The 13,195-nt window shown below is 41.6% G+C and overlaps 1 protein-coding gene across 2 annotated transcripts in view; it reads left to right on the top strand.

The window, feature by feature from the left end:
* The first annotated feature begins 2,271 nt into the window (after positions 1–2,271).
* Wipi2 (WD repeat domain, phosphoinositide interacting 2) overlaps positions 2,272–13,195 on the top strand; it is a 34,157-nt gene continuing 23,233 nt past the window's right edge. The window contains exons 1-2 of one of the 2 annotated variants that reach the window (XM_047533812.1): positions 2,272–2,537; positions 8,953–9,035. In XM_047533812.1, the coding sequence (XP_047389768.1) occupies positions 2,464–2,537; positions 8,953–9,035 (157 nt within the window). In that variant the 5' untranslated portion in view covers positions 2,272–2,463. The remainder of the gene's footprint in view (positions 2,538–8,952; positions 9,036–13,195) is intronic. The other variant, XM_047533811.1, reaches the window with a different exon arrangement.

The following is a 13,195-nucleotide window of genomic DNA, read 5'->3' on the forward strand; positions in this document are numbered from 1 at the left end:
AAAGGACAAAAGTAAATAAAATGCCACAGAATTATCAAATATCAATAACCTCTTGTATTTCAAAATCATTGTAATATATACTTTAAAAAAACATTTTGTTCAAGAAATAAATTCCATAAAGTCTTATATTTAAAAAATAAATAAATTACCTGGATTTTCCTTATCGATTTGTAGAACTTCTTTAACTACTCTGGATAAGTCCTTTGTCAAAAGTGTGTTTTGGGAATGTATATATTCTATTTGGAGACTTCTCTTTTCAACCTCTCAAAGCTTTCTTTTTTCCTCCTCTTTTTCTTTTTGTGGACTGAGCCCATTGTGCCCACCACTAAGCTACATTCCCAGTTCCTTAATTTTTTTATTTTTGAGACAGGGTTTTGCAAAGTTTCCCAGACAGGCCTCTAACTTGCCATCCTTCCCCCTCAGCCTCCCTATCACCTGGAATTACAGGCGTGCACCACGGCACATGTTCTTAATTTTGTGGTTGGTACTTCAAGTTCTTGTTTAGAAGACTTTACCTACCTCAAATCACGAAGGCATTCTTTTATGTTTCCTTCTAGAAACTTCTTTGATTTTACCTCTTATGTTTAGATCTGTGAGCCACCTAAAATTAATTTCTTTTCCCTTTTGGGGGTGGGGGAAGGAGGTGCTGGGGATTCATCAGAGGGCCTTGTGCATGCTACACATGCTCAGATTCATTTCTGAGTGTGTTGTGAGGTGGGGGCATTTATTCTTTTTTTTTTTTTTTCTTTTCTCCAACCATCCTGTTTTTCTCAATCATTTGTTCCTGACCCTGTGACTAAGATTAATTTTCCTAAGCACAACTTTGATCCTATTTCCTGCCTATCTTCAGTGACAGCCCTCTGCTCTTGGGAGAACAGATCAGTTTCTTGCATAGTGAAGCTTAACAATTCCCAGCCTGATCTGGCTATCTCCTGTTCCTCCAGCCAAATCTCATCTCCTGCCTACCTTCCCACCGAAACCTCTGCTATTCAAAGTGCCTCCCTCGCCTCTGGCTGGTATTCAGACTTCAGCTTTTTCTCCTCCGGAAGCTTTCTCTGGTGGCACAGCCCCTGGACCTTAATAGTTCAGATGAGCGGGGATGGGTAATGCGCATGCGCACCTTTAATCTCAGTGACTGGATGCTGAGGCAGGAGTTCAAGGTCAGCCTCAGTAATTTAGCAAGACCCTGTCTCAAAATAAAAAGGGCTGGGAATGTGGCTTAGTAGTAAAGAGCCCCTGCGTTCAATCCCTAGCACAAAAAACCCCCCAAGTATCCCCAGTTTTGGTATTGTTTATTTAAATATCTTAACCTCTAGAATTTCTGAGGGAAAGAAAAAACTTTTTAGTTCACATGGAAGGCGCTTCCTAAATACTGGGGTTTTTTTGTTCTGTTTTGTTTTGTTTTTGGTACTGGAGATTATTGAACCTAGGAGCACTTGATCACTGAAGGAATGGACCCTAGGCCCCAGGGACTGGTAAGGGATAAGGTTACAATTGTTCCCCTTCCTAACGGTCCTCTTGCCCTGCCCTAAATGGCTCGCCACCAAAACTTCTCCCATGACCTGGCCCTGTTAAAACCCAAACACTTGTTGCAGCCCGCCCCATTTTCCCCTCCTAAATGTGCCCCTCCGTTGCTTAATCAAGCATCACTGGTCCATGGAGGTCTGTCTTCATTTTCTTTTTGTATTCCCTGTCATTTGCTTTCAATCACTGAGTCACATCCCCCTTTTTAATTTTTATTTTGAGACAGGTTCTCGCTAAGTTGCTTGGGGCCTTGCTAAATTGCTGAGGCTGGCTTTGGATTTGCGATCCTCCTGCCTCAGCCTCCCAAGTCGCTGGGATTACAGGTGTGCGCCACCAGGCCCAGCTCTTCCTAAATATTGTTGAATGAATAGGTAGACTCCTATCCCAGGAACCTAAAGTGGTTCCCAGTCTCTGATCTAACACTTGGCAAATTATTTGCAGTTTTGAAATCTGTAAAGTGAGGATATAACATTCTCTACACCAGGTTGCAGCGAGCATCAAGTACAACGAGGCACATGAGCACTCTCCACAATCACTGGCCCTTGGCGGCTCCCTCAGCATTAATGAGGTGACGGCAGCACGCACAAGGCAGGAGCCCAGTCTCTACTCCCCAGGCGCATGCGCTCCCGCAGCACGCCACAGCGCGCCCTGAGCGTGCGTGTTTGACGCGAACCCAGGCCCGGCCGGAGGTGAGGAGGCGTGGCCTCGGCCGTGCGCCTGCGCTGAGGGGACGTGCGTCGCGGGGGTGGAGCCGCGCAAGCGCGTAGGGCGCCCCGGCTCCGGAGCATAAACAAGAGCGGGGCCGGGATGAGGCGGCGGTTGATCCCGCAGCAGCGAGTGGCGGCGACCGAGGCGGCAAGCTGGGCCCGGCGCCGACCCTGAGCGCAGCCCGACCCGCCCTCGTGCGCGCCCCCACGGGCTGCCCCGCCGCGCGCAGCCATGAACCTGGCGAGCCAGAGCGGCGAGGCCGGCGCCGGCCAGCTGCTTTTCGCCAACTTCAACCAGGACAATACGTAAGGCCGGGTCGCGGTCTGGGTTGGGTCGGACCGAGCCGGGCGGGGGGCGGGGCGGGCTCGGCGGGGGCCGGGTGAGGGCAGGCCTGAGGCGGCCTCGCGGCCCGCCTCCCCGCGCACCCTCTGGCCATGCACCTCGGGCGACGAGGGGATGGAGTAGGACTGTTTCCACCTGCTGGCTGGAGGCTGACTTCGGACCTCGCTTCTCACAGAGTTGAGACCGAACTTCGCGACGCGATTAGTCGTGTCGGCCGCCTGCTGAGCGATGGGAAGGGGTGGCCCCTCATCTCCCGCCCCCGCCTCCTGGCTCAGCCCTCTCTGCCCGGTCTTTCTCCCCATCCGGCCTCTCTCCTTGTCTCCTCATCCACCGAGAGCCCCTTCTCTCGCTTTCATTTCTTTTTCTTCCTTCCCCGTTGTTCTTTTTTGGCAGGTAACTTTGATGTCTTCTCCAGGCAAGAAATAAACTTAGCAATATTCCTGGCCTCCGACCTAGGGAGAAACAGCCCAGAGAAGTGTTAGAAAGACATACCCGAGGAGTCTAGTGCTTCCAGGAGGTGGTTTTTCCTTGGGACAGTTTGAAGAGACCTGAATGCTTTTTGTCCAGATAAGATATGGATCGGAAACTGATTCTTCAGAGGCTGCCTTGGATGACCTGTGAGGATAGTTAATAGATGAGGTTACTGAAGAAGGAAGGATGAGTTATGGGACTGGAAAGGGAGGAGAGCCATCTTGGGAAGTGAGTAAGAGGAAGTGATGTAAGAGAGGAGGAGGAGTGGGTCACTTGGCCTCATACTAAATAGTTGGTTGCTACTGGCAGAATGGAATTAGCAAAGTAAAAAGACATTTTTTCCCCTAATTAAAAGTTAATTGTAGATTGGGAAACACCAAGTTGGAGGTATGCCGCAGGTGCTCCATAGCACCTTCTCAAAGTTATGAGATCTTTGAAGACAGTCGCACTTTGGGGCTGTATTAAGAGTTGGAAAGAGGCAGATCATCTGGTTCAGCTGCAGATGAGGGAACTGAAATTCAGAAAGGTCCAGAGCTTGCCAGAGTCTCATGGTTGGTTAACAGTGATGAGGGCAGGAGTAGAATCTTGTCTCTCGAGTGCTCCTCCAATGTTCTTTCCACTCTGCTTTTTTTACTTTAAGAGCAGAATTCTGAAGACAGTTGAAATTAGAGATAATGTAGTAATCTACAAAGATTAAAAGTAGCAAATATGTAGTGTTGTGTGTGTCTAAAATCCAGCACAACAAAAACGGTGTAGACAACCTGTTGCAGTTTGTTACAGTTGGGATGGACTAAGTAGGTAATCCAGGTAGGGAAGAGGACATTTCAGACATTTCTGGTTTTGGTTTCTAAGCCTTTTTATTTTGAAGCTAGTAAGACATGGTAATATCATGGAGTTTTATGCCTTGTCTGAATGAGAGAAAATTTCCAAAACATTTACTACCACTTTATCAACTTTTCACTAGTTTTTTGTTAATATCAGAGGGAAGTAAAATGTAAGAACTTGTTCTCTTGTGTTATTTTAAATGGGCTGCCAGGTTCCCTGTATAATAAGAGAATGACACTCAGTCCTGAAGTTACTAGTTCAAGAGAATATTTGGATGGCAGAATTTTTACTTGCCAAAGAGTCCTAGATGTACTATACACATAAATTGGAGGGAATAGTAAGTTAGAATTATACTAAAAGTTTATTAGATTAACATGACTATAATTTGTTTTAAAGCTACACTTAAAAAATAGAAAAATTCTTATGGAAAGGCTTTGTGGTTTTTGCTTTTCCCTCCCTTCCTGACACCAGTGTTTGTTTTAATAGAGGAACACAATTTTTAGCAAAAAGGGATGTCCACCTAGAATCCACATCTACCGTATTCAAAGACAACATTTGGAGGCCATTTCACTTCATAGTATATATGTATGTCATACAGTAATTTCACTTGATCTTTTAAATGCTTAACAATACAATATCCATTCCACACAAACTGTGACTCTCTTACCTTTCTTCTTATATTGGTAATATGATTTCAAATATTATGGATTTTTTTCCCCAGTGATTCTTATCCTAAAAGTGACTAAGTTTTATTTGCTTTTTATCATCTTGTTTTTGATTTTGTTTTTTAATCAGAGCAGTGAAAGAGACAGCAAGAGCAACTGGTCAGGGTGGCCTCTCTTTTATTTGGTAGGTTTTCATCTTGGTTTCTCAAAGTGACACTACAGAAGGCTTATATTGAAGCTCTTCTTGGCCTTTTGGATAAAGTGAACCAGTGAGTAAGAGTCAGAGGGTCTCTTGCCTCGTAAATGGAAATATCAGAGACTAAATTTTTCCAGTGGATTCCACAACTTGTGGGAAGTTAGTGATGTGGCCAAATCAGTTTTAAACATTCTGAAAGAGATAGAATAAAGAAAGGGACTTGACTTCCCAAATCTGGTGTTTGTAGATTGATGTAAAGTGTCTGGAGTTAGTGATTGCATCCTTCCACTTTCTTGTGTTTCCAGGTGACAGTAAACTGTTCAGTGAGGTACTACTCCACTGTGTCCTCATCTGGAACTTGAAGATGATTTGTAAGGCTCCTTCAGCCTTAAAGTTGGAGGTCATTCTGCCTGCTGTGCAGAGGATATAGCTGAAAAGAACTCTGCCAACAGTGACCAGTGGGGAGGAGACTGATTAGCCACCAGGGCTTGTGTGACCCTTGGGACATGGTGTAGTCAAGGGAGAAGCTGGATGACTCCCAGTTTCTGGTGTGGATTCTGGGTGAACAGTGATAACGTCATGGGAAGAAAATTAGTGAAGGAAAGAACTCTGCTTGGCTACCAATGAGTTCAGAAGGCTTCAGGGCTATCCAGGTGCACATCTGGGGTGAGACAGGTGCATTGGGGAAGGGGTACTGTCTTCACCATGAACTCTGAGCAGCCATGGTCCTAAGTGAGGGCACCAGGACCAACCAAGTCACTTGGCAGCGAGAATAGGCTCCTTTCTGTTTACAGTGTTGACCTGTTCCACTTAATCTCTTAATCAAGTGTGGCCCTTTCATGAAGATAATGAAAGGGAAAGGCCTTTATGGACTGATGAGTAAGAACAGGTTGGGGAAAAAAGGCAGTTAAGAACAAGTATTGATTTACATGTTCGTTTTCTAGTGGAAATTGCTACCTTTTAGATGTTGAATGCTCAAGTTTAAATTCAGTGACAGAGACTTACAGTTAAATGTCATGAATCAAACACAAGCATTGATTTTGGCTCCCTCCCAAAATCCTCATAAATGTCATAAAAGATATTTTAAAGGGCTAAACCCATAAGGTGGGAAGAATGAGAAAGGAGATGCTAACAACAAAATTGGGAAGCTAGCAAATGGTAAAGGAAACTGAATCATAAGTTGCTAGTGGAGGAAGCTAAGAATCACTGCAGAGTCCCCAGAAGGCTCAGGATTGTCAGCCTAGGGCAGCTGTAGAAGTGAGGGAAGAGGGATGAGGGGTGTGATGAAACTAAAGAGGATTGGTTCAGAATGTTTAAGATGCAGGCCTGGTCTCTGGATTTGGTCACCAGGCACAGTTGAAGGAATATAATAGGGGAGGAGGGTTTGCAGTTAAGCAACTAGGTGTGTGTGTGTGTGTGTGTGTGTGTGTGTGTGTGTATGTGTTTTGCTAGTTTTCCCCCTTGTCAAGAAAAAATCCTAAAGATCCTGATTGTGTTAACTTTTAGAAAAACAAACATTTATTGTTAATAAAATTATTCCTTAGAGCAAATCTCATAGTTTCCTGTTGTTTACCTTTCCCGTTATTACCTCTGCCATTGTGGTCAGGCAAATCATGAGACTTTATGAAAAGCAAAATCAACGAGGGGTGTGTGAACCTGATTGCTGAAAGTGTTGGCAGTGTTTTCCTTTGGTTGTGGTACTGGGCAGTGAACCCAGGGCCTTGCTCATTCTCAGCAGGTACTCTACCTGCGAGCTAAACTCCCAGCCATCTTATATTTAACATCATTTTTAACTGCCTACCTTTACTGGTATAAGTTTATATTCCTACAATACTGTGTCTGTACCTCAAAAAATACTTGGGATATTTTTACTTCATTTCTTACTGATTGGAATGAACAATAAATTTTATAGATTTTGGGATTAAAATTCTAGCTGAGGCATTTAGTATCCTAAATCAGTTTCTGAATATCTATAAGGATATCAAACTGGATTGGCAAAACCTAGTTTTAACTGTCTGTGGGGAGCACACTGAGAGTCAGGATAACTCAGACTCAAGGATCAGATTCTAAGGCTTGTTAATTTTATACGTAATGCTAATAAGCATGGTGATTTGGTTTCCAGATCAACAAATTAGAACAGGAGAGAGGCTACTAATGATGATAGGATGGTCACAAGGAAAAGTGTCAACTGTCAGCAAAACGAAAGTTAGAGTGTGTGTGTGTGTGTACGAGCGCTGGTGGTTGAATCCAAGGCCTCATGCATGCTAAGCACATATACCACAGAACTGTACCCTCAGCCCTGGAAAATATATTTTTATAAAAGCCCTACAGTCTGGCCATTTGATGCTGGTACATAAAACCATCAGTTCAAAAGAATTTACCTTTTCCTTGCTTTAAAAAAACAAGAAAATATAAAATTTGAGAATTAATTTTTGGCACTGGGGATTGAACCCAGGGGTGTTTAACCCTAAGCACGCTGTAGCCCTTTTTATGTTTTATTTTGAGACAGGATTGCTCAAAGTTGCTAAGGATGGCTTTGAACTTGCAATCTTTCTGCCTCAGCCTCCCAAGCTGCTGGAAATATAGGCGTGCACCATTGCACCCGGCTGAGAATTATTTTTGTTCTAAAATCATAAAGAGTGGAGGGGAAAATGTTTGGTGTTTAATATAGCAGACCGTAGTTATCTGGAATATGTTAAACAGCAATTTATTGAAAGTCCAGGGTTGCTAAGATTTTAATTTTAACCTTGGAAAAGCTTGTATTTTTGTTTTTACTACTTTTCAAAATGTTTATAGACATGAATACCTGATTATTTCACTGAAATAATTCAGTATAGGGAAGTATTTTGCAAAGAAAAATCATACAAGCTGGTCGAAATTTTTTGCTCCTTCTCTTTTATACCAGTGTAACTAAACCAATGTAACTTGTTAATATTTGCTTCCTTCTTGCAATTTGTATTTCTTTCACATATACATGTAAGGACTTGGAAATCTAAAAGATTTTAATAGGTGACATGATCATTAAAATGCCCCTGATTTTTATCTTGGGGTCCAGATACTCATACTATGAAATGCTTCTTTCTTTCTGGTCTTCTGGTTTATCCACTTGTTTTCACATTCTTCCAGACATTACAAACAGAAATGATCCTAGTATCTGATTCTTCCTATATTCCACCTTCCTGCTTTATTTGCTCATCCTTTCTGTTTCTGAAGGCTGTGCTTTCTTCTCTTCTGCTTTCCTTTGTCAGTTGTATTCTGGAGAGAGGGAATTTTCTCATCAGGAAATCCTTCATTTGGTATCACTGGTCCCCTGAAGCAGGGAGAGCTCCCGAAGTTCCTCTAAACCTCTGACTAAAGCAGGACCGTTGGGTGGTTAATATAGCATCCTAAATGTGAAACCATCAGAAGGGATCCTTCTCTTTCCTTCTAAGCCAACAGTGTGATATGATTCCAGGTTCTAAGTTGGGTTTTTGGTTCATTTTGTTCCCCCCCTGTTGCTCAGCCAGAGCACAGGCTAGGTGAATGAGGCATGATTGTGAAAGTCCTCACTGAAATGCAGAAAGATGCCAAGTCCACAGAGATTGTGAACATCTTTAAAATTTAGAATGCGGTGCTAGCTTACTTAACTTCTCAGACCCTCACGTACTCCGTGCATGTATCCATTGAGAATCCCCAGTTTGTTGTGAGGGAATCGAATTTAGGGCTGATCATTTTCTAATTTTTATCTTCTTATTGTTAAGTTTTTTTTTGTTTTTTTGTTTTTTTTACTATTTTTATTTTAATCTTTCCCCCAGTTTTGTGTTTTAATTGACAAATTGGATATTTTTAAGTTGTACAACATGATGCCTTAATACAGGTATACTTGCGAAGTGACACAGTCAAGCTGATTAAGGTATCCATCACCTCCTAGAGTTACCTTTCTTTGTGGTGAGAACAGTGTTTTGAGTATGTGGTACGTTTTTATTAATTACAGCCACTGTGCTGTACATTAGATATCCAGAAAAAGTATATAAATTTCAAATAAAGAGTATTGTCTGTCTGTATTTTATTGGTCTTAGAGCATCTTCCTCTGCCACACACCTGGTATAAACTGTGTGAAATTACTCGGACTGTGCTAATTTCTGGTAGGAATGCCGGTTACTAACTAACGTGGGAGTTAGTTTGTGCGTTATCACTGTCTACATGTATCAGCTCTTATTTCTGAATTTGGCTTTTTTGCAGGTCCCTAGCTGTTGGTAGTAAGTCCGGTTATAAATTTTTCTCCCTTTCTTCTGTGGATAAGCTGGAACAGATCTATGAATGCAGTAAGTGTTTGTTTTATTTTTCCCCTTCTTAAAAAAAAAAAAAGTAGACCAGTTGTACTTGAATTGGAATGCAGACTTAAACGCAGGCACTGTGGGTGGTTCAAGTTCAGATGCCCCTTGACCAGTCCTCTTCTTTCATTTCAGTTTCCCCAGGAGGGACAACAAGTGACAGTCTCTAGATGTTCTTTCAGATCTTTTTCTGTGCATTTATGTACATGTAAATCGTACACTTAGAATTTTGTTTTATGGACTTTTTCAGTACACGATATCTTACCATCTATATTTTTCCATAATTTCTCCCCCTTTTTAATGCCATTTAAACCAGTTAGGTTACCAGTTAGGTCTTCAAGAAAATTGAAAATTTTTCAGCCCCTGCAGGAACAATTTGTTTTCTCAAGTTGTCATTTTCAGTACTTGAGTAGCCTATGAATCAAAGAGGTGGTGTGAAGTAGCAAAAGGGTCATGAGCCTTGCTTGCTTGGCCATTTACTGTGTAGCTTTGGAGGATTACTTCATTTCTAGGCCTCAGTTTCTTTTATTTTTTCAAAACAAATAGGGCCTGTCCCAAGATTGTTTTCAGTCTTGGAAATCAATGACTATGTGGAAAAGAGTACTTGGTTAAGAAATAATAGAAGGTACAGACCCTCCAGGGAGATTAAGACAGAAGGTTTGAATCTTCCCACATAAATAATTTTTAAATTAATATAATTGGAGATTCTTGTGTATTTACAAGAAATAATGTGAATCCCTTGTACCCCTTGTCCACTTTCCTCCAGTGATAACATCTTGCAAAGCCTTAGTATAATGTCACAGCCAGAATATTGATGCCCATCTTTCCTGTTCCTGTTTCTCCAGTTTTACCTATGCTTATCTATTTGTGTTTAAGTTCTGTATACTCCTAATACCTGTGGAGATTGCTGTATTACCAAGTGAGATACTGCACAGTTCTAACACCAAAAGGTCTTTAGGTTGCCCTCTTATAACCACATTTAGCCTTCCTTCTACAACCTCCTCCCCCGTCACTAATCCCTGGAAGTTGCTGATCTACATTTCTCAAGTTTGGAAATGATAGTAGTCAGTTTTTTATCACTATAACAAAATACCTGAGACTGGCTAACTTAAGAAGAAAAGGACTTCACTGCATTGGCTCAGTTCTAGCTAAGGCCATCCTGACTCCATAATGATGTGTGCACATGAGGGAGCAGGCAATCACATCTAGAAACCTGGAAGCCAAGGAGAGCTGGGTGGGGCCTTGCTGCTTTCATAACAAAGTGACGTAAGGACCTCTCACTGGGCTCTGCCTCTTAAGGGTTCCACCACCTTCCAAAAGCGCCACCTTGAAACCAAACCCCTAACAAACTAACCTATGGGGGACACTCAAACCATATCCAGACAACAGCAGAAGAACATAACCTTTTATGATTGACATTTTTGGTCAGCACAGTTCCTGGGAATTCATCCAAGCTGCTGTTTATGTCAGTAGTCCTTCACTTTGCAACCCAGTGGTATTTCACAGTATTACTGCATCACAGTTTAACCATTCACCTATCTAAGGGACATGTGGGCTGATTGCAGTTTTTGGCTTCTACAAATAAAGCTGCTGTGAACATTGACGTACAGGTTTTTATTTAGACATAAGTTTCCATTTCCTGGAGTTACATGCCCAAGAGTACAATTGCTGGGTCATATGGTATTACATGTATAAGTTTTTAAAAAACTGCCAAACCATTTTCTAGGGTGGCATTTTACATTCCCACCAATAGTAAGTGGTCTGATTTCTCTACATCCTTGACAGCATCTGGTGTTATCCATTTATTTTTTTTCAACCATTCTGATAAATGTAGTGCTATCTCATTGTGGCTTTGTGTTTACCTTATGACTGATGATGTTGAACATCTTTTTGTGTGCTTACAACCATCTGTGTCTCCTCTTCAGTGAATTTTTTGCAATTCTGCCCACTTTCTAATTGGATTGTTTGATTTTTAATGTCAAAAATTACAAATTCTTTATGTATTCTAGATACTAGTCCTTGGTTGGATATGTGGCTTATAAATATTTTCTCCCTCTTTGTATTTTACATTTTAGGCAGACATAAATCTGCCTGTGACCCTGACCTAAGCTAAGGATCTTTGCTTTGGGGAAGTAAGGAGTGTGGTATTCACACTATGCTGCTTCTAACTTATCACACTGGGATATGGGTTCAGAGAGAGATTTAACTATCATTTTGATTATCTGCATGAACATAAAGATTTGGGGAAGTAGGTTCCCCGAAATGCCAGGCTCTACCATACTTTCCTTCTGAGTGTTCCAATATTGTCAACTTTGTTTTCTCTGTAGTTTGTGTTCCATTTTGGAATTCCACTTTTTTTATTACTATCTCAAGAATGGGAGGTTTGTTGGGCTTGTGTGAATAGATGTCTCATGTTCATGCATGTGTGCACTCGTGCAGTGAATGTTCCAGTCTAGAGGATCTGCATGCGCCAGCCTGTTCTGGTGGCTAAAGACAGGAATGACAGCATTTCCACCTGCATGACACTTATACGTAAATGGAAGAGGACCAGAGGTATTTTTCTCAGGTCTTGGGTGGAGGGACACAATCACCAGCAAACAGACCTAAACAACACCCCCCCACCAGTTAACGTAAGGTGAAGACACTAGGATTGCTTTGTGCCACTTTCTTGAAATTTCAGTGTTCTCGTGGCCCACTAGGAGGCTAGGGGCCCTGGCTCCTCTCTGTAGATGTGCCCTCCCCTTCACGGTATAGTGTCCAACTCCTCACTGTCCCTCTTGCTACCCCAAAGGTGAGGTAAGGTCAGACCCTCTTTAGGGAGAGCAGTGAACCAAGCCTCAGACTCATCCCTGCCTGGCTCCTATTGGCCATCTCACTACTTTACTTCTTTTTGTCCTCAGACTTGCCTCCTGGTGCTTACTAAATCTTCCCCCAAAAGCCTTTCCTCTAGGTAGAGCTGAGGTGTGATCTGGGTGAAAGATAGGTGTGAATCAGTGCTTTCTGATCTCAGGCTTAGGTGAGCATTCCTGAACCTCTCCCAATAGGATCTTCCCTCCTGAAGCCTAGTCCTATCTCTGGAAGAGGATCCCTGGCTTTTATGAATGGCTGGAATATTTATTAAGTCTGTTTCTTTTAAAAAAAAAAAAAATGCCTGAATTGTGCGATTAAATTATTGCCATAGTCACTGTAATCATCTGTTTCAAAATTCTAAATTTGACTTGGTTTAGAGGCCCAGATCTTAGAAAATATATAAGAATATAAGAATATAAAAACCTGGTCTTTACCCTTTCTCAACATGAAGTTCGCTGACTGGCTTTTGGTGGCTTGTTTTTCAAAGGCTTTTGGTGGAATAGAATCTGATGTCTTGATAACATCTATAAGGAGTAGATATTTACTGACCGGCCTGATAAGGCAGAATATTGGTTTCTTTATTCCCCTTAGTGAACTTTGACCCTTACAAATAGATGAAGTGGAGTTTCTGGAGTTAATACTTTAAACTGAAGCTGTTTCATTGTTCTATCCCTAGAATATTATCTACCTTTCCTCTCTCATTTTGAATAGAGAAAAGAATGTCTCTTAGGAAACAGGTTAGCCTTCCACTGAATGTCAAGGTGGTTTTTTTAGCATTCTTCTGTAAGTAAACTAAAAGAATCTTGCTTCATATCTAGTATTTTAGTTCAAGCTCAGTATTGGTTTATACCCTCATAACTCTTTGGGATCCATCATAAAGTCAAATCTTTGCTCTCAGTCTGTTGCTATTACAGAAAGAATGAGCCAGAGCCAGTTTGGGGGGAAAGCAAGATTGACAACTGCTTGTTCTTTATTCCTTTAAAACAAACAAAAAAACAAAACCTTTACCCAGCAGGATGGTAAGACTTTTTTTGCTGTCTGTATTAAACTTAAGTTGCAAAAACTTTTGATAAACTTGTCCATTGCTGATGTATGCCCCGTTTGTTTTCTCATTCTTTCTCTGCAGGTGCAATTCTTATTGTCAGAAGACATATAGTGTACAAATATGTAGTCCTTCTTTTCTGAAAAGTTATTAACAGTATCCTCCATTATTAGGCAAAGTAGATAAAAGATATGGATGTATTATTTGAAAAATAAAAAGTTTAGAAGTTAGCTTCTTCAGATTCCACATCGTATATAGT

Source organism: Sciurus carolinensis, chromosome 18 (genome assembly GCF_902686445.1).
Source record: "Sciurus carolinensis chromosome 18, mSciCar1.2, whole genome shotgun sequence".
Taxonomy (NCBI): domain Eukaryota; kingdom Metazoa; phylum Chordata; class Mammalia; order Rodentia; family Sciuridae; genus Sciurus; species Sciurus carolinensis.